This window comes from Harpia harpyja, chromosome W (assembly GCF_026419915.1).
Source record: "Harpia harpyja isolate bHarHar1 chromosome W, bHarHar1 primary haplotype, whole genome shotgun sequence".
Lineage (NCBI taxonomy): Eukaryota > Metazoa > Chordata > Aves > Accipitriformes > Accipitridae > Harpia > Harpia harpyja.
The window spans coordinates 30,985,632-31,008,362 of record NC_068968.1 but is presented as its reverse complement, the minus strand read 5'-3'; the positions used below and the strand labels follow the sequence as shown (position 1 = coordinate 31,008,362).

Here is a 22,731-nt window from a genome sequence, read left to right as displayed (position 1 = left end):
GTAAAATGCCACAGACCAGCCCGTCCTCCACTAATGGTGGGTCGACACATGCATTGTCGTAGCTACTTGATCCTGTGATCTGGGGTCCAGCTACACAGGTAAAGACAGAGGCAAAGAAGGTATTGAGAACCTCTGCCTTGTCAGCATTATTAGTAACTAGTTTCCCTGCCCTGTTTAGCAATGGGCCTATGTCTTCCCTGTGCTTCTGCTTACTGCTCATGTATCTGAAGAACCCTTTCTTGTTGTTCTTGACATCTCTGGCCAATTTCCGTTCTAGCTGAGCCTTAGCCTTCCTGACTGCATCTCTGCATGCCCTAGCAAGGTTCTTGTATTTGGCTGCCTTTCCATAGCTGGTAGGCTTTCTTTTTTTGCTTTTAAGCACACCCAAAAGGTCACTGTTAAGCCAGGGTGGTCTCTTGTTCTGCCTTCTTCCTTTCCCTTTGTAGGGGATGGACTGTTCTTGTGCTTCCAGGAGGCTGTTCTTGAATAACTCCCAGCCCTCACAAGCTCCTTTGCCCTCCATGGATGCTTCCCATGGAATCCCTCGCAGCTGGGCTCTGAGCATATTGAAGTTGGCTCTTCTAAAATCCAGGGTCTTTGTCCTACTACTGGTCTTTAGTGTGCTCAGCGGGATCTTAAACTCCACAATGTTGTGGTTGCTGTATCCAAGGCTACCATTGGTAGCTGTGTTGTCAAGTTAGTCTTCTCGGTTTGTGAGCAGTAAATCTAGCAATGCGCTGTTCCTAGTCGGCATGTCCAGCATCTGTAGCAGGAAGCAGTCCTCGATGCATTCCAGGAACCTGATGGACGACTTGTGCACCGCTGTGTTGTTTTCCCAACAAATGTCCGGGTAATTGAAGTCACCCATGAGGACCAGGTTCTGTTGGCCCGAGACTTCCTTGAGCAGCCAAAGTAAGGTTTCGTCGGCCTCGTCACCCTGATTGGGAGGTCGGTAACGGATACCTAACATAAGATTCCCCTTGGTGACAACCCCTCTAATCCTGATCCAAAGGCATTCGATAGAACTTTCGTGGTCTCCAGAGCTCGCATCCATACACTCAGATTTTTCTTTTACATAAAGTGCAACTCCGCCTCCTCTTCTTCCCTTCCTATCTTTCCAAAAGAGTTTGTAGCCATCCATTGCGGTCTTCCAGTCATGTGAGTTTTCCCACCAAGTTTCTGTGATTCCTATGACATCATAACTCTCAGACTGGGCACGGAGCTCCAGTTCCTCCTGTTTGTTGCCCAGACTATGTGCGTTGATATACATGCACTTGAGGCAGCTGGACTTGGTTCTTGATTTGGAGAGGGTTGGGGAGCATTCCTCGCTACTCTGGTAGGTGCGCTCATCCACCCTGTTGCTTATGAATATGCAGGTGTCACAGGTTTGGATACTACCCCCAAAGTTCGCTAGTTTAAATCACAAGTCACTAAGTCAGCCAATCTGCTAGCGAAGATTCTCCTGCCTCTTCTAGATAGGTGGAGGATACTGGATACTCTCCCCAGTATGCTGTATTTGTTGAAGAACGTCCCTTGATCTTAGAAACCAAAGCTTTGGTGATGACGCCAGCCATGAAGCCAGGTATTGATCTGCATGATGCATCGACTTCTGCCTGCACCATTATCTCTGACTGGCAAGACAGAGAAGATCACTTGGGCACCTGTCCCTTTCACTTGGGCCCCCAGGGCTCTGAAGTCCTGCTTGATCTTGCCCAGGTTTTACTTTACCATGTCATTGGTGCCCACATGGAAAAGAAGTAGGGGATAGTAGTCTGTGCTTTTAACCAGTTGTGGCAGTCTCTCTGTGACAACCTGGATCTTGGCTCCTGGTAAGCAGCAAACTTCCCTTGACTGTACATCAGGCTGGCAGATGGGTGTGCCTCTCAGCAGAGAGTCACCCACTGCTAGCACTCACCGCTTCCTTTTGCAGCTTTCAGTATGTGCTGCTGGTGCAGTTTCTCCCTGTTTTCTCCTGTTTTCTCCGTGGTTTCTCCTAATTTTCTCAATTATTTTAATTTTTTTTCTTGCAAATAGAGAGTATAAAATTAAAGAAAAAGTCCCAAGCCTAATGAGTTACATTATAAATGATCCAGTACTTGACATTCCTCCTTTGTGCACATACATTTTCTTCTTTTTTGTTGTAAATCATGATTTATAAACTGGAACTTTATAATACAGCTGCTAGCCTTTGGGATCCGTTCTAGAACAGCACTGGAAAGAATGGCAGGTTATTTGGAGCAGAGGTTGTCATTGGTTCTTCCAGCTGCTCCCTAACCTGACAAAAGCACTAGCTGCAGAACAACACAGATTGTAGCAGTAGTTACTGAAAGAGAGTGAGAAGGAAGAAAATCTCACAAAGGTTAGAACTTGATTATAAAAAAACTCCGCAAGATCGTACTCACATTATTTAAATCAAACTTTTGCATATCTAAACAGTTTTGGTAACACATGAATAGCTGTCATGACCTAAAGGGTTACGTGGCCTGCGGGTGTATAGAGATCGTGACTCTGGGTTCGTAGGATTCTGTAATACACAAGGACATGGAGGCTTTACCCTCTAAATTTCTCTACTTTATTATGGATTACCACAAATACCACACAAATCACCACTAAAAATATATTGCCACAAAAATCACCACTAGCAAGTATACCTATGATTAATAAAGAGAATATATATATATCAAGCTATTACAAATTACTATCAGCAATCAATAGCATAGCAACAATCAGTCATAAGCTTGCCAAGCTGATGAAGAGGGCTTTAAACTGAAGTTGCTGGGGGAGGGGAACCTCAATCCATCCCACTCCTGCCAGTTTGATGCCAGTAATAGATGCCCAGAGCCTGGAGAGGGATCACAGGTCAGCAGGAGAGCACCTGAAGAGCAGCACAAAGGAATTCCAGCCACTCCAGCCAGTAAGTCAGCTTCATTGGGGGCCCAACTTAAATGCCTCTATGCAAACACACGTAGCACGGGTGTCCTGGGTTCAGTTGGGATAGAGTTAATTTTCACAGGAACCTGGGAGGGGGCACAGCCAGGACAGCTGACCTGAACTAGCCAAGGAGCTATTCCATACCATGTGACATCATGCTCAGTATATAAATGGGGAGCGGGCTGGGGGGTGCTCTCGGCTCTCGGTGGGGGAAGTGGCGGAGCGTCGGGTTCCGGGTGGTGAGCAGTTGCACTGTGCATCACTCGTTTTGTATATTCTTTTATTAGTACCATTGTTGTTGTTGTAACTTCTCTTTTTGTGTTGTCCCAGTAAACTGTCCTTAACCCAAGAGGTTCCGTTTTTTTTTTTTTTTCTTTTCTCCTTTCTGATTCTCCTCCCCATCCCACCGGAGTGGGGCGGGGAGGAGTGAGCGAGCGGCTGTGTGGTGCTTTGTTACCGGCTGGGCTGAAACCACGACAATGGGGAATAAACAAGAGGAGTTAGAGACCAGCAGATCCTCCTGGAAACTATGCTAAGGCACATGGAAAATAAGGAGGTGACTGGTGACAGCCAACATGGCTTCACTAAGGGCAAATCGTGCCTGACAAATCTGGTGGCCTTCTACGACAGGGTTACAGAATTGGTGGGTAAGGGAAGAGCAACGGACATCATCTACCCGGACTTGTGCAAAGCGTTTGACACTGTCCCGCGTGACATCCTTGTCTCTAAATTGGAGAGACATGGATTTGACGAGTGGACCACTCGGTGGAAAAGGAATTGGCTGGATGGTCGCACTGAAAGAGTTGCGGTCAACGGCTTGAAGTCCAAGTGGAGACCAGTGACGTTCCTCAGAGGTCGGTATTGGTACCAGCGCTGTTTAACATCTTTGTTGGCGACATGGACAGTGGGATTGAGTGCACCCTCAGCAAGTTTGCCGACAACACCAAGCTGTGTGGTGCAGTCGACACGCTGGAGGGAAGGGATGCCATCCAGAGGGACCTTGACAGGCTTGAGAGGTAGGCCCGTGCGATCCTCATGAAGTTCAACAAGGCCAAGTACAAGAAAGCCGGAAAAGGACTTTTTACAAGGGCCTGTAGTGATAGGACAAGGGGTAATGGCTTTAAACTGAAAGAGGGTATATTTAGATTATATGTAAGGAAGAAGTTATTTACTGTGAGGGTGGTGAGGCACTGGAACAGGTTGCCCAGAGAGGTTGTGGATGCCCCATCCCTGGAAGTGTTCAAGGCCAGGTGGGATGGGGCTTTGAGCAACCTGGTCTAGTGGAAGGTGTCCCTGCCCATGGCAGGGGGGTTGGAACTAGATGATCTTTAAGGTCCCTTCCAACCCAAACCATGCTATGATTCTACGATAGCAACAATCAAGTACGTACATACTATTTGTCATGGTTTAACCCCAGCCGGCAACTAAGCACCACGCAGCCGCTCGCTCACTCCCCCCCACCCAGCGGGATGGGGGAAAGAATCGGAATAAATAAAAAAAAACCAAAAGAAAACAAAAAAAACTCGTGGGTTGAGATAAAGACAGTTTAATAGGGCAGAAAAGGAAGGGAAAATACTACCAATACCAATAATAATAATAATAGACTATACAAAACAAGTGATGCACAGTACAATTGCTCACCACCCGCTGACCGATGCCCAGCCAATCCCCGAGCCATGGTGCCCCCCGGCCAACTCCCCCCAGTTTATATACTGGGCATGACGTAATACGGTATGGAGTACCCCTTTGGCTCATTTGGGTCAGCTGTCCTTGCTGCGTCCCCTCCCAGTTTCTTGTGCACTCCCAGCCTCCGCCGGCAGGGCAGTATGAAAAGCTGAAAAGTCCTTGACTTAGTATAAACACTGCTTAGCAAGAACTAAAACATCAGTGTGTTATCAACATTATTCTCATCCTAAATCCAAAACACAGCACTATACCAGCTACTAGGAAGAAAATTAACTTTATTCCAGCCGAAACCAGGACACTATTACAGGTTACTACAAACTCATCATTAGAGAAGCAAACTTATCAACAATATAACAGCAGATATACTTATGATAGATTACTTATGTGGATATATAATACCAGTATCAAGCGAATTAGATTTTAGAAGGGGCCAAACCATCCCAGAGGGGAGGACAAACCGATCCCAGAGGGGGTCCCAACCATCCCAAAGGTGGGAGGACAAACCAAACCGACCCCAAAAGTGGGCCCAGAGGGGGACCAATAAAGTAACAGACAGAGTCTTACTTCAAAGATGAACCGCGTCACAGAGTTTGGAATCAGCCAGACATCCCCAGCGAGGGTCCAAGATCTTGTAGAAAGTTTATGCAGAGAATTCTACTTGTTTAGGAAAAGGAAAACTACGTGCAGCGTGGGAAGGAAGTTCTCAGAGAGAGAGGCTCCATTTTGGATAAAAATTAAGTCATTTTTATATCCTGGAGACATAAGAGGGCATAGGACAACACCACTTTGAGCAGTCAAGAGATGCTGTTAATTTCTATTTTTCACCTGGAACAACCAATAGATGATGATGTTTTCTGTTCTTTCATAACAATTTTTATTTTCCCAGGCTCTTTTCCTGTTCTTGCAGTTAGAACAGCTAATGGATGTCAGTTACCAATTCTTACTTTCTCAGGATGTTTTCCCCTTTTTCCAGACTTTTTTTTCACCTTTTCAGGCGACAAGTTGTGTGTTGGTCTGACAAATTATAGTCAATGTCTCAAACATTCGTTAAAGAGCTTTGGTGGAGAAGACGGCCTCTGTAAAAGCGCTGGAGTTGTGTGAACAGGAAAATGTGGCTGGAGGAGAGGGCCCCACGGAGGGCGGGACCGCGCTTCTCCAAAGCCGCAATTCCTTATCTTAAGCGACCATGAGAAGAAGCACAGCGTATGCGCCTGGAGGAGGGGGCCCCCACGGAGGATGGGACTGCGCTTCTATCTTAAGCGGTCATGCCAGCAGGGAGAGAGAGGCAACTCCCCAATGTCCCCCCAAGCCCACTGACCAATTCCAGAGAACCCCGGGAACATGAACTGTGCATGTCGAGACCACCGACTATAAAAGAAGGGAGGACGAGTTCTCGGCGTGCGCCCTCCAGAACTGGATCTCTAGGCTGTCTGGACCAACGCTGGACCCAGGACTGGTGAAACCCTTTTCTTCTCTCTCTCTCTCTCTCTCTCTCTCTTCCACAGTCCCTACGCCTCATCCTTTTAAACATAAACTGTTGACCAAGTCTGAGACTAGGAGTGGATCTAGCCGCCCCTGGGCTCCTCTTTGAGAAGGAGTCCAGAAAGCAAGGGGGTCCACTCTGAACCTTGTGACTCAACGGGAGGGCTCTCCTTCTGACACAGTTTCATATTCCTTTTTCCACTTCTTTTTCTACACCTCCCTTCTCTTTTCAAACAGCGGCTTAATGACATGTTGCAAGGTTCATATTGATAAGTTCACTTGTACTTGGTGTCCTGGTTTCAGCTGAGTGAGCGGCTGCGTGGTGTTTAGTTGCTGGCCGGGGTTAAACCACGACACTTGGGCAAGGTTAGCTTGGTTGAATAAATGTTGATTGTTGTTTGAACTCCCCTGGTGTCGTTTCACCTTAATTCTGACAAAGGAAATCCACGAACCTGAGTCACTCCAACCTTGGGACGTGACAAGTTGCCATTACAGTTCCTTGGGGTTTTGGTGCTTATCAATGGTATCTCAGGATGTCTCCGGTTTCTAGGTACCCAGCTGCACTTCAGAGGTGCCAGCTGCACTTTCCAAGCATGCTTCTGGTTCCTAGGCCTAGTTCCCAGGCTGGCAGGCATTTTCTCTGTCAGTATTTTTCAGCAGACATCTTCTTCTGTTCAGTAATTTTCCCCTTCTAACCAGGTCACCTTTATGGCTGCTCACATCAGTAGCCTGTACTGTATGCTGGAGGTCTATGCAGCTATTCAGCTCAATTTATAGGCTACGGAAAGAGGGAGTCAAAGGAAAATATGATTCCTCTACAATCCTACATGTCTTTAACTCCTTTGCTAGGATGAATTGCTCAGTGAGCACCTATTTCCATTGCCTAGAAAGGATGCTTTTACAAATGCATAGATGGATGCTTAACTTTTGGACAGCTGCGGTTAGGTGAGAAAATTTCATTCAGCAAAGCATATACATATATCCTAAATTATAAATTATAAAAGTTATTGACCCTTAATCCTAAATGTATGTTTTTAATGAATCAAGGCCTAAATGTTGGCTTGTTGGCTGTTTATGGTATTTATCATCATAAAGTGACTGTAGAATTAACCTGACTTCAAATGCTATTAATAATACTCAATCCAAAATTAATCTGGGAAAAAATTATTTCCCTCCCCTCCATACACGCTGGCTCCTGTACTGTTGCTGTTTTAAAAAAGTCCAGAGCCCTAAAATTAAACAAAACAAAAACACACTCAAATTTAAACATCTTTCTCAAAATGTTTGGATTTGCATGGAGCTAGGAGCCAGAAAAAAAAATGTTTCAATTTTTTCCAGTCATTTTTTCAGAGCATAATCATCAGTCCATTGAGATTTTTTTCCCCACTTGGTGAACATGTAAGATAAGAGCATGTGAAAGCACTTTTTCACTGAAAATTGCACAGTGAGTATGCACGAACCAATATTTGCTTTATTTCAAAGTTCTACAGCCCAAATGTAGCTGTAATTTGCATCATTTACAATTTTGGTGTAAACTGACTTGGGGCATCTGTCTACATTATAGCTAGACCAGGCAAAAGATAAGTATGAAAAATGAAAAACTTCTAATATAACTGATTTCTATCAAATAGCACTGTCTCTGGCTGTTATAACAATTAGTTTATCAATTTAATGTTGGTTACAACTTTCCCAATAAGAAACAGGAAAGCTCTGAAATATCCACTGAACAGCAGTGCAAAAGGAGAAGCTGGCACTATAGCCACTAGAGCATCTAACACATATATTTCATTTTCTCTAAGTTATTTTCAGACATGGTGGTGTGAGTGCAGCAACTGAAGTCAGACCACGGGTCGGAGGGCCTGTGTGTCCATGGTGCCAGCAACTGGAGAGAGTGCAGGTGTGAGAGTGAGTGTGTGATTGCTAGCCAAGATCAAACTGGACTAGCCGGCGAGGAGGTGAAGCAGCCGGGGACCCAGTGGGGTGAGTGGGTCTCTAAGGGCCAGCTCTGGGTGTGAGAGCACCTGTATATCTCCAGGGGTGAGAGCACAGGGGGGTTGGCTATGGGACCAGGCTAACTATGCTAGGGCACATGGAAAATAAGGAGGTGATTGGTGACAGCCAACATGGCTTCGCTAAGGGCAAATCGTGCCTGACAAATCTGGTGGCCTTCTACGACGGGGTTACAGCATTGGTGGGTAAGGGAAGAGCAACGGACATCATCTACCCGGACTTGTGCAAAGCGTTTGACACTGTCCCGCACGACATCCTTGTCTCTGAATTGGAGAGACGTGGATTTGATGGGTGGACCACTCGGTGGATAAGGAATTGGCTGGATGGTCGCACTGAAAGAGTTGCGGTCAGCGGAGACCCAGCTATGGTTGCCACTCGGATGAAAGCCATTGCCAGGAAAAGTGTGACGACCCAGACAGAGCTCCCAAGTAAACATGCATCTCCGGCTGCAGGGAGTGCCTGAGCCTGTCACTGGTACCGGAGGGCAGCAGAGACAACACCTGTGTGCGGTGTGACCAGGTGGATGATCTGCTCAGCATGGTGGCAGAGCTGAAGGAGGAAGTGGAAACGTTAAGGAGTATCAGGGGGTGTGAGAGGGAGATAGATTGGTGGAGCCACACCCTACCATCCCTGAGGCAGAGGCAGCAGATGGAGGCTCCACAAGAAGCGGAGGATCCCCTACCCTCTTGCCACCAGGCAGGAGGGGACCTAAGAGATGGAGGGGAATGGATACAGGTCCCTGCTCGGGGATGTGAGAGACTGAAAGAGTTAACGTCTCAAACATTGCGGTGGGGCAAGTTCTGCTTAAAGACAAACCCTGCACAGCAAGGGACCAAGGTGAAAAGCCCATCAGCTCAGACATCAGCAACAGGAGGGGGAGGGCGTGCTGGAGGGTGCGCAGCTCCCTGTTCTGATAAGCTGTTCTGATACAAAGATCAAACAATGGCCACCTCTGCAGGGAAGGAGAAGTTACTCCACAAACAACCCCCAAGCCCAAAGGCTCACAAACTGCTCATTAGCCTGAGGAGTTCCGGTGCCCGCCCGAAGGAGGGGCAAGGATGATAAAAGGACACAAACTGAAGCCCCAGGAGCGCAAGCCCACCGGGACTGGACCCCTCGGCTGACTGAACCAACGCTGGACCCAGGACCGGTGAAATCTTTCTCTCTTCCTTTTTCTCTCTCTGTCTTCTTCTCTCTTTCCTTTTCCACAATCCCTACACCTCATCCCTTTAAGACATAAAACCGTTGACCAAGTCTGGGACTAAGAGTGGATCCAGCCGCCCCTGGGCCCTTCTCTGAGGAGGAGTCTGGAAAGCAAGGGGGTCTGCTCTGAACCTCATGACTCAACGGGAGGGATCTCCTTGTTCCCTGAATTGATGTATATGGTTACCCTGGGTTACACGGTTTACAGAAGTAGTCTTATGCCAATTCCTGTTGCGAGAATCCCTGCCACCTCCTACCACGCCTCCCCAGTTCAGTTTGCTTCTGTCATGAATAAAATCTTTAACTGATTGTTTGGTGTCGTTTCACCTTAATTTAGCCCAAGGGAATTTCGAATTAAACACGACTCCCTGGTCTGTCCAGTCTGGGTCATGACAGGGGAGGCAGGCGAATCCCCTCCCGGTCTCCCTCACCTTCCCAGTTGCCCTTACGCAACAGGTATGGGGCTCTGGAACTTGAGGGCCAGGCAAATGAAGATCAGAATGTAGATGAAGGCCTATCCAGGGGGCTGCCTAGGTTGAGTTGGTCAGCCCCATGCATTCTGACAGCCTCTGTTAAGAGAAAAAGGGGGGTAACTGTCGTAGGTGAGTCCCTTCTGAGGGGGACGGAGGGCCCAATATGCAGACCTGACCCATCCCACAGGGAAGTCTGCTGCCTCCCTGGGGCCCGGGTAAAAGACATTACCAGGGAACTCCCTGGTCTGGTTTGGCCCTCTGATTATTACCCGCTATTGGTTGTGCAGGTTGGCAGCGATGAGGTCGCGGAGAGAAGTCCAAAAGCAATCAAAAGGGACTTCAGGGCACTGGGGAGATTAGTGGAAGGATCGGGAGCACAGGCAGAGTTTTCCTAAGTCCCCTTCAGTGGCAGGGAAATATACTGAAAGGAACGGGAAAACACACCTGATTAACACGTGGCTCAGAGGCTGGTGCCATCGGTGGAATTTTGGGTTTTTTTGATCATGGGGAGGTTTATGCGGCACCGGGCCTGCTGGCGACAGATGGAGTCCAGCTATCTCAAAGGGGGAAAAGGATTCTCGCTCATGAGTTGGCGGGGCTCATAGAGAGGGCTTTAAACTAGGTTTGAAGGGGGAAGGGGATAAAACTAGGCTCACCAGAGATGAGCCTGGGGGCGGCATGCCAATGGTGGGGGTGGAATCGATAGCCCAGCTCAAGTGCATCTACGCCAATGCACGCAGCATGGGCAATAAACAGGAGGAGCTGGAAGCCATTGTGCAGCAGGACAGCTATGACTTAGTCGCCATCACAGAAACATGGTGGGATGACTCTCGTGACTGGAGTGCTGCAATGGATGGCTATAAGCTCTTCCGAAGGGATAGGCAAGGAAGGAGAGGTGGTGGGGTGGCTCTCTATGTTAGGGAGTGTTTCGATTGTACAGAGCTCCACGACTGTGATGATACGGTGGAGTGCTTATGGGTAAGGATGAGAGGGAAGGCCAACAAGGCAGATATCGTGCTGGGAGTCTGTTTATAGACCACCCAACCAGGCTGAAGAGGCAGATGAAACATTCTACAAGCAGCTGGCAGTAGTCGCACAATCACGTGCCCTTGTTCTCGTGGGGGACTTTCAACTTTCCGGACGTCTGCTGGAAATACAACGCAGCAGAGAGCAAGCAGTCTAGGAGGTTCCTGGAGTGTGTGGAAGGTAACTTCCTGACACAGCTGGTAGGTGAGCCTACCAGGGGAGGAGCCTCGCTAGACCTACTGTTTACAAACAGGGAAGGACTGGTGGGAGATGTGGTGGTCGGAGGCCGTCTCGGGCTTAGCGACCATGAAATGATAGAATTCTCGATTCTTGGTGAGGTAAGGAAGGGGGTCGGCAAAACCACCACTATGGACTTCCGGAGGGCAAACTTTGGCCTGTTCCGGACACCGGTCGAGAGAGTCCCTCGGGAGACAGTCCTGAAGGGCAAAGGGGACCAGGAAGGCTGGGCATTCTTCGAGAAGGAAGTCTTAAAGGCTCAGGAGCAGGCTATTCCCATGCGCCGCAAGACGAACCATCAGGGAAGACGACCGGCCTGGCTGAAGAGGGAGCTTTTGCTGGGACTCCGGAAAAAAAGGAGAGTTTACCATCTTTGGAAGAAAGGGCAGGCAACCCAGGAAGAGTACAGGGATCTTGTTAGGTCATGCAGAGAGAAAATTAGGAAGGCAAAAGCTCAGCTAGAACTCAATCTGGCCACTGTCGTAAGAGACAACAAAAAATGTTTTTACAAATACGTTAACAACAAAAAGAGAGCCAAGGAGAATATCCATCCTTTACTGGATGCAGAGGTGTATTGGCTTTGTGTGGCAAGGTTTTGGTAGCGGGGGGGGGGGGGGGGGGGGGTGTTACAGGGGTGGCTTCTGTGAGAAGCTGCTGGAAGCTTCCCCTGTGTCCGACAGAGCCAATACCAGCTGGCTCTAAGACGGACCTGCCGCCGGCCAAGGCCGAGCCAATCAGCGATAGTGGCAACGCCTCTGTGATAACATTTTAAGAAGGAAAAAAAGTTGCTGGGACAGACGGAAATGGCAGCCGGAGAGAGAGTGAGAACATGTAAGAGAAACAACCCTGCAGACACCAAGGTCAGTGAAGAAGGAGGGGGAGGAGATGCTCCAGGCGCCGGAGCAGAGATTCCCCTGCAGCCCGTGAAGACGACCATGGTGAGGCAGGCTGTCCCCCTGCAGCCCATGCAGGTCCACGGTGGAGCAGATATCCACCTGCAGCCCGTGGAGGACCCCACGCCGGAGCAGGTGGGTGCCCGAAGGAGGCTGTGACCCCGTGGGAAGCCCACGCTGGAGCAGGGTCCTGGCAGGACCTGCAGATCTGTGGAGAGAGGAGCCCACGGAGCAGGTTTTCTGGCAGGACTTGAGACCCCGTGGGGGACCCATGCTGGAGCAGTCTGTGCCTGAAGGACTGCACCCCATGGAAGGGACCCATGCTGGAGCATTTTGTGAAGAACTGCAGCCCGTGGGAAGGACCCACGTTGGAGAAGTTCGTGGAGGACTGTCTCCCTTGGGAGGGACCCCACACTGGAGCAGGGGAAGAGTGTGATGAGTCCTGCCTCTGAGGAGGATGAAGCGGCAGAAATAACGTGTGACGAACTGACCGTAAACCCCATTCCCCGTCCCCCTGCGCCACTGGGGGGGGTAGGTAGAGAATCCGGGAGTGAAGTTGTGCCCGGGAAGAAGGGAGGGGTGGAGGGAAGGTGTTCTGAGATTTGGTTTTATTTCTCATTACCCTACTCTGGTTGATTGGTAATAAATAGAGTTAATTTTCCCCAAGTTGAGCCTGTTTTGCCCGTGACGGTAATTGGTGAGCGATCTCTCCTGTCCTTATCTTGACCCACGAGCCCTTTGTTATATTTTCTCTCCCCTGTCCAGCTGAGGAGGGGGGAGTGATAGAACGGCTTTGGTGGGTACCTGGTGTTCAGCCAGGGTCAACCCGCCACAAGAGGGGAACATTGCCACCAAAGATGAGGAAAAGGCTGAGGTACTTAATGCCGCCTTTGCCTCAGTCTTTAATAGAGAGACCAGTTATCCTCAGGGTAATCAGCCCCCTGAGCTGGAAGACAGGGACCGAGAGCAGAATATACCCCCCATAATCCAGGAGGAAATAGTTAGTGACCTACTACGCTCTCTGGACACTCACAAATCTATGGGACCAGACGGGATCCATCCAAGAGTACTGAGGGAGCTGGCGGAGGTGCTTGCCAAGCCACTCTCCATCATTTATCAGCAGTCCTGCTCAACAGGGGAGGTCCCAGACGACTGGAGGCTTGCCAATGTGATGCCCATTTACAAGAAGGGTCAGAGGGAGGATCCAGGGAACTACAGGCCTGTCAGCCTGACCTCGGTACCGGAGAAGATTATGGAGCGGTTCATCTTGAGTGCGCTCACACGGCATGTGCAGGACAACCAGGGGATCAGGCCCAGCCAGCATGGGTTCATGAAAGGCAGGTCCTGCTTGACCAACCTGATCTCCTTCTATGACCAGGTGACCCGCCCAGTGGATGAGGGAAAGGCTGTGGATGTTGTCTACCTGGACTTCAGTAAGGCCTTTGACACTGTCTCTCACAGCATACTCCTTGAGAAGCTGGCGGCTCATGGCTTAGACAGGTGTACTCTTCGCTGGGTAAAAAACTGGCTGGATGGACGAGCCCAGGGAGTTGTGGTGAACGGAGTTAAATCCAGTTGGCGGCCGGTCACAAGTGGTGTTCCCCAGGGCTCAGTTTTGGGGCCAGTTCTCTTTAATATCTATCAATGATCTGGACAAGGGGATCGAGTGCACCCTCAGTAAGTTTGCAGGCGACACCAAGTTGGGAGGGTGGGTTCATCTGCTCGAGGGTAGGAAGGCTCTACAGAGGGATCTGGACAGGCTGGATCGATGGGACGAGGCTAATCGTATGAGGTTCAACAAGGCCAAGTGCCGGGTCCTGCACTCGGGTCACAACAACCCCATGCAGCGCTACAGGCTTGGGGAAGAGTGGCTGGAAAGCTGCCCGGCAGAAAAAGACCTGGGGGTGCTGGTTGACAGCCGGCTGAATATGAGCGAGCAGTGTGCCCAGGTGGCCAAGAAGGCCAACGGCATCCTGGCCTGTATCAGAAATAGCGTGGCCAGCAGGAGCAGGGAAGTGATCATCCCCCTGTACTCGGCACTGGTGAGGCCGCACCTCGAGTACTGTGTTCGGTTTTGGGCCCCTCACTACAGGAAAGACATTGAGGCGCTGGAGCGTGTCCAGAGAAGGGCAACCAAGCTGGTGAGGGGCCTGGAGCACAGGTCTTATGAGGAGCGGCTGAGGGAACTGGGGTTGTTTAGTCTGGAGAAGAGGAGCCTGAGGGGAGACCTTATCGCTCTCTACAACTACCTGAAAGGAGGTTGTAGTGAGGTGGGTACTGGTCTCTTCTATCAAGTAACTAGTGATAGGATGAGAGGAAATGGCCTCAAGTTGCGCCAGGGGAGGTTTAGATTGGATATTAGGAAAAATGTCTTTACTGAAAGGGTTGTCAGGCATTGGAACAGGCTGCCCAGGGAAGTGGTGGAGTCACCATCCCTGGAGGTGTTCAAAAAACGCATAGACGTGGCACTTCAGGACATGGTTTAGTGGGCATGGTGGTGTTGGGTTGACGGTTGGACTTGATGATCTTAGAGGTCTTTTCCAAACTTAATGATTCTATTCTATTCTAATTGATGTCCGAATGGAGACCAGTGACGAGTGGCATTCCTCAGGGGTCGGTATTGGGACTGGCGCTGTTTAACATCTTTGTCGGCAACATGGACAGCGGGATTGAGTGCACCCTCAGCAAGTTTGCCGACGACACCAAGCTGTGTGGTGCGGTCGACACGCTGGAGGGAAGGGCTGCCATCTAGAGGGACCTTGACAGGCTTGAGAGGTGGGCCCGTGCTAGCCTCGTGAAGTTCAACAAGGCCAAGTGCAAGGTCCTGCACATGGGTCGGGGCAATCCCAAGCACAAATACAGGCTGGGCCATAAGTGGACTGAGAGCAGCCCTGCGGAGAAGGACTTGGGGGTATTAGTGGATGAAAAACTGAATATGAGCCAGCAATGGGCACTCGCAGCCCAGAAAGCCAATCTCATTCTGGGCTGCATCAAAAGAAGCGTGACCAGCAGGTTGAGGGAGGTGATTCTCCCCCCTCTACTCTGCTCTCGTGAGACCCCACCTGGAGTACTGTGTTCAGCTCTGGGGCCCCCAACATAAGAAGGACATGGACCTGTTGGAGTGAGTCCAGAGGAGGGCCACAAAGATGGTCAGAGGGGCTTGAGCACCTCTCCTATGACGGCAGGCTGAGAGACGTGGGGCTGTTCAGCCTGGAGAAGAGAAGGCTCCGGGGAGACCTTATAGCAGCCTTCCAGTACCTAAAGGGGGCCTACAAGAAAGCTGGAGAGGGACTTTTTACAAGGGCATGTAGTGATAGGACAAGGGGTAATGGCTTTAAACTGAAAGAAGGTAGATTTATATTAGATATAAGGAAGAAATTCTTCACTATGAGGGTGGTGAGGACAGGTTGCCCAGAGAGGTTGTGGATGCCCCCTCCCTGGAAGTGTTCAAGGCCAGGTGGGATGGAGCTTTGAGCAACCTGGTCTAGTGGAAGGTATCCCTGCCCGTGGCAGGGGGGTTGGAACTAGACGATCTTTAAGGTCCCTTCCAACCCAAACCCTTCTACGATTCTATGATCCTAACAGAACTGGGAGAAACTACTATGCCCAAGTCAGAACCCATGATTCTTACGATTATAATAGGAGGGCTAAGAATAATCTTAATGAAAACATAAATAGTATTAACAGGACAGTCAGCCACCAATAAGGTTTTCTTCTGACTTCAAAACTGTAGGTTCAAATGCCTTCGCGTGTTTCTTTCTTCCAGAACAGACCTGGAACTGAATAACCAGCTTCTAAAAAGCAGCCAGGTGTCTACACAACTACTCTGATTAGACACTTCACATGACAACAGCCTGACAGACACTATTAGCTAGAACTTTTGCTGTTCAACTGGGCTTCAAGTACATGTTTTGTTTGCTCCACAGAATTAGCATCATCTTTTCTGTATGAACTCTGAGAAATAAAGGCCTAAACCAAATCTATCTGGATCTGAAGCTAAAAAAACCCAACAACAACAAACAAACATGTTCACTTTTCCCCAGAAGCTAGATGCTTGCATGAGAGGATCCATTCCTAAAACACATAAAAAGCAATCTTTTACCAGACTAGAGAAGTGGAAAAAAATGTTATTTTTCTGAAAAAGGTGACAGAGCACTGATATAATTTCACAGCCTTACTCTCATCACCTATGAGCACTAGAAGCAGAAGGCATAGCTATTTCCTGCACAGGCAGTCCATGACACATTTCTTCAGCTTCAGCTATACATTGAACTTAAGGCCAACATTTTAGAACAGTCATTCAAGATTTAGTTCTTAACTCTCTATAAGTTTATGGATGACCAGGTTTTAAGATAGCAATCATCTGAACAGATGTTCCTACAGTATTCTCTTGACCAAAAAAACCACAAACAAAAAACCAACATTATCATCCACCTCCACCCCCGCCCCTGCCCGGAATTGGGAGCTTTGCAGAAAAAAATTTTTACTTTTATCCTAAGGGAAAAAGTTCTTAAATGGTTTTAGCAAGATAGTTTTCTTATTTGCAGAACTGAGAATCACAACACTAATAAATGGAACAGCAAAGTTTACAGGTCTCCAGTAACAGATGGGAAAAAAAAAAAATCTCATTTTCTTCCACCTTCATAACTCAGCTTAACAGTTCAGCCAAAGCACTTATGATTCATTAGAGATGACGTAAGGAATATCTAAAACCAGTTTATTGCAGATATACCTTATAGCTGTCCTAAAAACACAGTAGGAAAGAGTTTTTAAGTATAGTCAAAAAAGCCTACAAAAATTCCAGATTCTGAACTGCATTAAGACAGTACAGGACATTTTCTAATTTGTTCTCTCTCACCTCCTTTTCCATTAGGTTGCATTATTAGACGAACAATGAAAAAGATTTATCAAGCCTACAGTAGCTAGAGAGGAATGTCACCACAGTTTTACAAATAAGTCTGCAAAACTACATTTTTTTTTAATGCCCCCCAAAAGTCAGAGTCCCTCCTTTCAGGAGCCATTCATAGGACTTCCTTTTACCTGGGTTTTATAGTGTCTACTAATTCAACGTGAAGGACCAACACAAGCTAAGAAGTTGTGAAACTTCATTCTCTTCCTCTCCAGTTAACTGTCCCTATAATCTTTGTAAAGATAAGATTTCTTTGGAATTTCAGCATATTGGGGGAAAAAAGTTGCATTCATTTTTTATTTTTTTAAAACTTGAGTGTTGCTTTCATACAAAAAAAAGGCTCACGCAATCAAGCTGAAAGCAAGGAAATAGATATCTCATGTAGCCTTCTCACACTGTTTCTGTTCGTCGCAAATCAGTGTCAGGAAGGCTGGATGACCATCACTGTCTAGCAAAACAGTGCTAAGGAAAAAAAAAGTTATCCTCATGAGTACATAGCACTGAAACACAAATTAGACATTGTTTTTGAGAACACATATGCTGACAGTGATACAAAGTTAGAAGTTCATCACTAGGACAGAACTGTATTATGCAAAATTCCTGTTTAGAACAGGCTACTGTTAAAGATGTCATGTTTCTGCAAGTTGTGTTAGGCTCTATAAATCAGTCTTTTTTTCCCCATTTGAGAGTTTGTACTAGCCTTAGTCTGTATATGAACTGACCTTTTAAAAATCACTTTTAGTTGTATTAGACCTATAGCACGTCAGATGCTTTCACAGCTGAATGCTGCTTGCATTTAAAAAAATGTCTTCCATAGTAAAACTCAAACTCATTAAGTCATTTCTCTGTCTTTTCTCAGTGTTCCATTCACTTGCAACGATCTGGCTGCTAACACGTTACTTCTGTCTGGATCCCATCGATATTTAGTCCAGCCACCTTTTTTCTTAATTTAATATTTTCCAGCCAAAGGACAATCTGCTTTCCTAAAACATCTGTTCCAGATGGCCCTACAGCTACAAAAAGCTGGCTTTATATACTGAAGCTATATAACCAAATTAAAAATAAAGCTTTCTTGTACTAGTAAAGTGTTCCCAGTCTTTGTAGGTCGTAAGATCAGGTAATATAAATACAAAACTACTAGGATTATCACTGAATTCTTAATTATTCTCCATTTCTCTTAAGACTGTTTTAGAGAGTTTGCAAACTAATCAATAGATTTGCTTATGACACTGTTAGAATGCAAGTTCAAATATATGCAAATATAAGTTTGATAAGTTGAGAACAAAGGTAATGGGCACATATATACACTTATCTATATAAAGCAGCTCAGAACTAAATGCTATAAACTTTATTTAAAAATAATTACATCAGGGTGCAAATAAAGATAAGATTAGGAGTGTATTCAAAGCAGACTGCCAACTGACTCACTAATAGGAAAAGTGTTAGCATTGAGAAGAAGCATTTAGAACCATCTTTTGACACACAATATATTCTAAACATTACATCTCCTTTCTTGAATAGTAAATGCTCCTACATCTGTAAATGTGACAGCAACCATAATCCATGTTAGGAAAGACAGACTGTAGAAAACCAACATCAAAGTAGTGACTGACCAAGGATTAAAAATAAGTGTCATTGATTACTTTTCAAAACTTTCATACATCTCTCTCCAAAACATCCAGTACTGTCAAATATTAGAGACCAAATCTTACACTAGTGAAATGCCAGGACTGATCCCATATGTCAGTTTCTCATCTTTTTATTATAATAATAAAGTCTTTTAATAAGTAGAAATACCCTCCAGCTTGCAATATGATCTGAATTATCAGTCTTCATAATTGGAAAAAAGGACTGGGACAGCTATAAATGGTTATACAGTAGAAAACAAGGCTTTAACTCACCTCATGTTTTTACACACACACAAACTTGAATATTATTACATAACAAGACATGCCATATTACCATCAGCAGAACGAGTTATTAACTAGCTAACACTGCCACACTATGCAGCGACAGTACATATCACAGAGAAACCTGTATTTAGTAATCAAACTTAACTAAAGCTAGAGTCCCACAAGAAAAAAATCCTGTACATCACTGTCAAGATCTTAAGACATTTAAATTTAACTTTTCTATCAAATAAGCTTCTCAAAGTGCCATTACTTCAGTATGTAATTCTTAATAGTTCCGTTACAAAAATATGTATTGTCAAGAGTGTAATAAAGTGCTTACTGCTGAGACGACAACACACAAATTTGGTGAAAAAAATCCCCAATTTTAATTTACTATTGAAATTTAAACAAGACTCATCTACCCCTAAAGAGAAGTCACATATCACTTTATTTTCGCTAATAAGCAAGATTAAGTCTTCTACTTGCAGTTCAAAAAGAAAAGGCTACACTTCAAAACAGTTTTACAGTAATATTCAACCAGTAGCTAGATGTGTTAACAACAGTAGAACAAACTTTGTGCAAAGAACCTCAGCTGTTTTTCCTTTTATAGTATGTCACTTTTCTTGCAAGTTATTTCAAGTTCATAAATTTGACAGTATATTGCAGAAGATCATAGGACTTCGATTAAATAGGTGATCACTGAATCCAATAAAGAATGATCGACAGAGACTAGTGATACTCCTAATATCCAAAGGAAAACATTACTTAATGAATTTTCCAGAAAGTATATCTTCAACAGGTTGAACAATGGTATAAGATTTACAACAATATTAAATTGCTTAAGCTTAAAATCAGAGTTTCCATTGCAAGGGTACTGCTTCATATTTCCTTACAGACATGGAAATTACCTTTTACAGCATAAAAAGATTTTCCTCCTCCTCCTCACAAAAGCACACCCCTTTAAGTCCAAGAGGAAAAGAGTCTATGCAGCTACATTAGAAGAAAAAAAGCAGTTACCAGCAAAAAGGTCTTCTCTATCATCATCTGGCATGACTTCTGCTGGCTTTGGACCATTAAAGTTTGTGCTGAGGTCTTCTGCAGGAAGACTTGCTGGCTCTGGAGATGAAGGACTTGACTGTTAAAAAAAAAAAAAAAAAAAAAAAAGTGAAATAGCAGAGAACCAGTTGTCACATATCAGTATATAAGTATTGCAATAAACATTCTTTCATTGCAAAGAAACAAAGCAAGATGTACAGAAAGGAAGCCCAGTAAGCTGTTTCCATTTCCTACTCCTAGTGGGATAACAACGAACAAAGGATACAAACTAGTCAGCAGCTCTTTTCATTTCTGTCAGGAAAAAAAGTAAATAACTTTCCTCAAGTTTAATTTACATGAAAAACTGCTACAGAAATATCTAGAATAAGTTTGTTAGCATTCTGAATGTAGTTTGATTACGAAGGTCCTTTTGGAAAGGCTTATATTTAGATTTTTCTACATAGAAAAAATTACTAAACAAAAAAGTCTCCAAGCGCTCCATACTAGTTTTTCAGAGATTAAGTGAACAAGTTAGCTCCATTCAAACAATACACAGCTGCTTGCAGCCATAAGAAATTTCAAAAAGTTTCATTTATTTTTACTGTTCATAATATACACGAAATTTATATTTTGTTGGAACAAAGTTAGGCGAGTTAACAAAATCTCCTCTTATAAAACAAATGCTAACACTGAAACCATTTGGAAGAATTATTAGCAATCTTACAGCTTTTCCACTGCTTAGCTTAGCCAAATTATAGGTAAAAACACAACAGCATGTCTTCTGTGAGGTGCAAAAAGAATGAAAGCAAGAAAAAAAGGAAAAAAAAAAAAGGAGGGGGGCAAGAACAGAAATTAATCACAAAAAAATCAAGGGGACAGCTCCAAGATTAAAACAGTTTGGAACCCTCTCAAAGCACCATAACCTTCACATAAATTGGCTTTGGACCTCACTGTCACCTGCCATGCTCTCCTCTCTAGTTAATCAGCAAACAAACATATGATCAGGATTAAGTCAGCTCTGGTTTTAATAGAGCTGCCATTGCCATTTAGAAACAGCTACTTCATGAATATTATAGGACTACAACACCACTACAACACTCAAATACATAAGTTTAATTAGACCCACACCATGACATAATCATTCTTCTCTGGACTAAGGTGCCCTGTACGCTTAAGTTAAACAATCTAGCTTTAAGCTAGGGAGAAGTTCAAACTCAATCTTTGTAATCTCTTCCTTCCAAATTTGCTAGAAATTCACAAGAGCAGGGTTCTTTCCTAAGCACTCTAGTTGATTAAAAGTCAAAAAAAGCTTTGTCTTCAAAGTTTCTCTAAGCAGTGAGGCTTCCCTTTGCTACTTAACTACTTTTTTCCAAATAAACTGACTACAAAAACAAAGCGGCACAACAGAACTGTCAACCAAACCACTCAATACAGAGAAAGTGCATTTCTTCACCAGTTTTTCCAGCTATAGAAGTTTTCAGTAACTATTTTTAATCATTAAGATGAGGACTTTTCATTGTTAGACTGTGGTTTAGGCATTAATTCTATCACATCTCTTGGGGGTTTAATTCAAGAGCACATCAATAAAGAAATTATGTTTTATTGCAGTTTTTCTGAAAGTACAAAACAAGACTCCAATAATACACACTGTACCACACACAGATGTACAGAAGTCTATTAAAATAGTTCTTGACAACTGCAGGTTCACAAATCACATCATTTGTTATTCCTTCACAGTATTTTTCCACAGATTTTTTTTTGTAGCATTGCACAGATTATCTATAAAAGGAAAAAAAAAAAAAAAAACCACACCAAAAACTTTTTAAGCTACTTCAGAGAAGGCAAGTGTCTTTAAAAAACACATTTAAGAGCCTCTTTACTTACTGACCTTTTTAAGGACAGACAACAGTCGGAGCAAAACAAAGAAATATGCACTGATCCTATTACTGTAAAGGTCAGGGACAGGAAACTTCAGGAAAAGAGGAACACAAACAATTTTCTTTTTAAATGGATAACTGTGTACAGGGAGAACAAAGTTTTTCCATAAGAGACTAGTACAGGTGAAACATGGCCACGACTTAGAAAAAAGTTCCCACTTTAACAAACACATGAGCATTTTTCAGAACTAGGAAGTATTTACACATTCAGTTGTAGTGGGGGGTTTTTATTAGATTCCTGACATGGAAAGCAAGAGTGGTTTATAGATGTATTCACCACACATTTTTAGATCTTTCAGACTCTTGATTTCTCTGAACAATTGCAGGTGTGATACTTGGAGAAAGACTTTTCCGTGGGGTTTTTTTTGACAGGAGAAAGACTTAGCTGAGGGCCCCGGAGGGCCCCTGGTGAGGTGACTCTCCCCACCAGAAGGCAAGGGCCAAGGAGCCGCCGCTCCCAGAGAACAGAGCGGCGAGGGCCGCAGCTCGAGGCCGAGATGGGGGTGGGAAGGGACCCCTGGTAGTCAGGGAGGGCCTGATGGGCGCCAGCACCATCACACTCCACCGCAGGGGTCTGGGCAACGGCTGGGCCCCGCAGTAATAGACTGCACCAGGGAAGGAGAGAGGGCGGTTGCAGGACGAGCGGGCTCTCACCTCCAAAGTGGACACGGGACTAGCAAAGACGTTCTTGCCATCCTCCAGCACCTCGAAGTCGACGGGCCGTACACCCGCCAATAGCGGAGACTGTCTCTCCGCCGCCATCTTCCCCTCCAGCCTGGGTCACCAGCCCCAGCCTCCTGCTCTCACGTGACACCCCAACCCCCGCCTCCTCGCGCCACGTGATTGGAAGAGCTAGGAAAGGAGGCGGGGGGAAAAGGGGTAGTAGGCGCGTCTGCATCGCTGCAGCTCGCACATTATTAACGGTACGTCACTGCACGCAACTTGCCCAGCTTTTGGTTTCTCTCCCCTTCCTATGAAAGGAGACAGCTGTAGGTGCACCATGTTAGGGCATCTAGA

The 22,731-nt window shown here is 45.8% G+C and overlaps 1 protein-coding gene across 1 annotated transcript; it reads right to left on the bottom strand.

The window, feature by feature from the left end:
- Positions 1-6,460: 6,460 nt before the first annotated feature.
- On the bottom strand, positions 6,461-22,511 carry LOC128136264 (sorting nexin-2-like). Its single transcript, XM_052775517.1, has 3 exons — positions 22,369-22,511; positions 19,760-19,877; positions 6,461-6,877 (listed from the first exon to the last, which is right to left on the bottom strand). The coding sequence occupies exons 1-3, from the start codon at positions 22,474-22,476 to the stop codon at positions 6,861-6,863; spliced, it is 243 nt and encodes an 80-aa protein (XP_052631477.1). The 5' UTR covers positions 22,477-22,511; the 3' UTR covers positions 6,461-6,860.
- Positions 22,512-22,731: the final 220 nt, after the last annotated feature.

What these genes read in the sequence shown, in the direction of transcription:
- LOC128136264 (XM_052775517.1), bottom strand. Translation starts at nt 22,476, where the DNA reads ATGGCGGCGGAGAGACAGTCTCCGCTATTGGCGGGTGTACGGCCCGTC. An exon ending in GTCCCGTGTCCACTTTGGAG is followed by an intron (nt 19,878 to 22,368) that starts GTGAGAGCCCGC and finishes TTTTTTTAACAG; the next exon opens with TCAAGTCCTTCATCTCCAGA.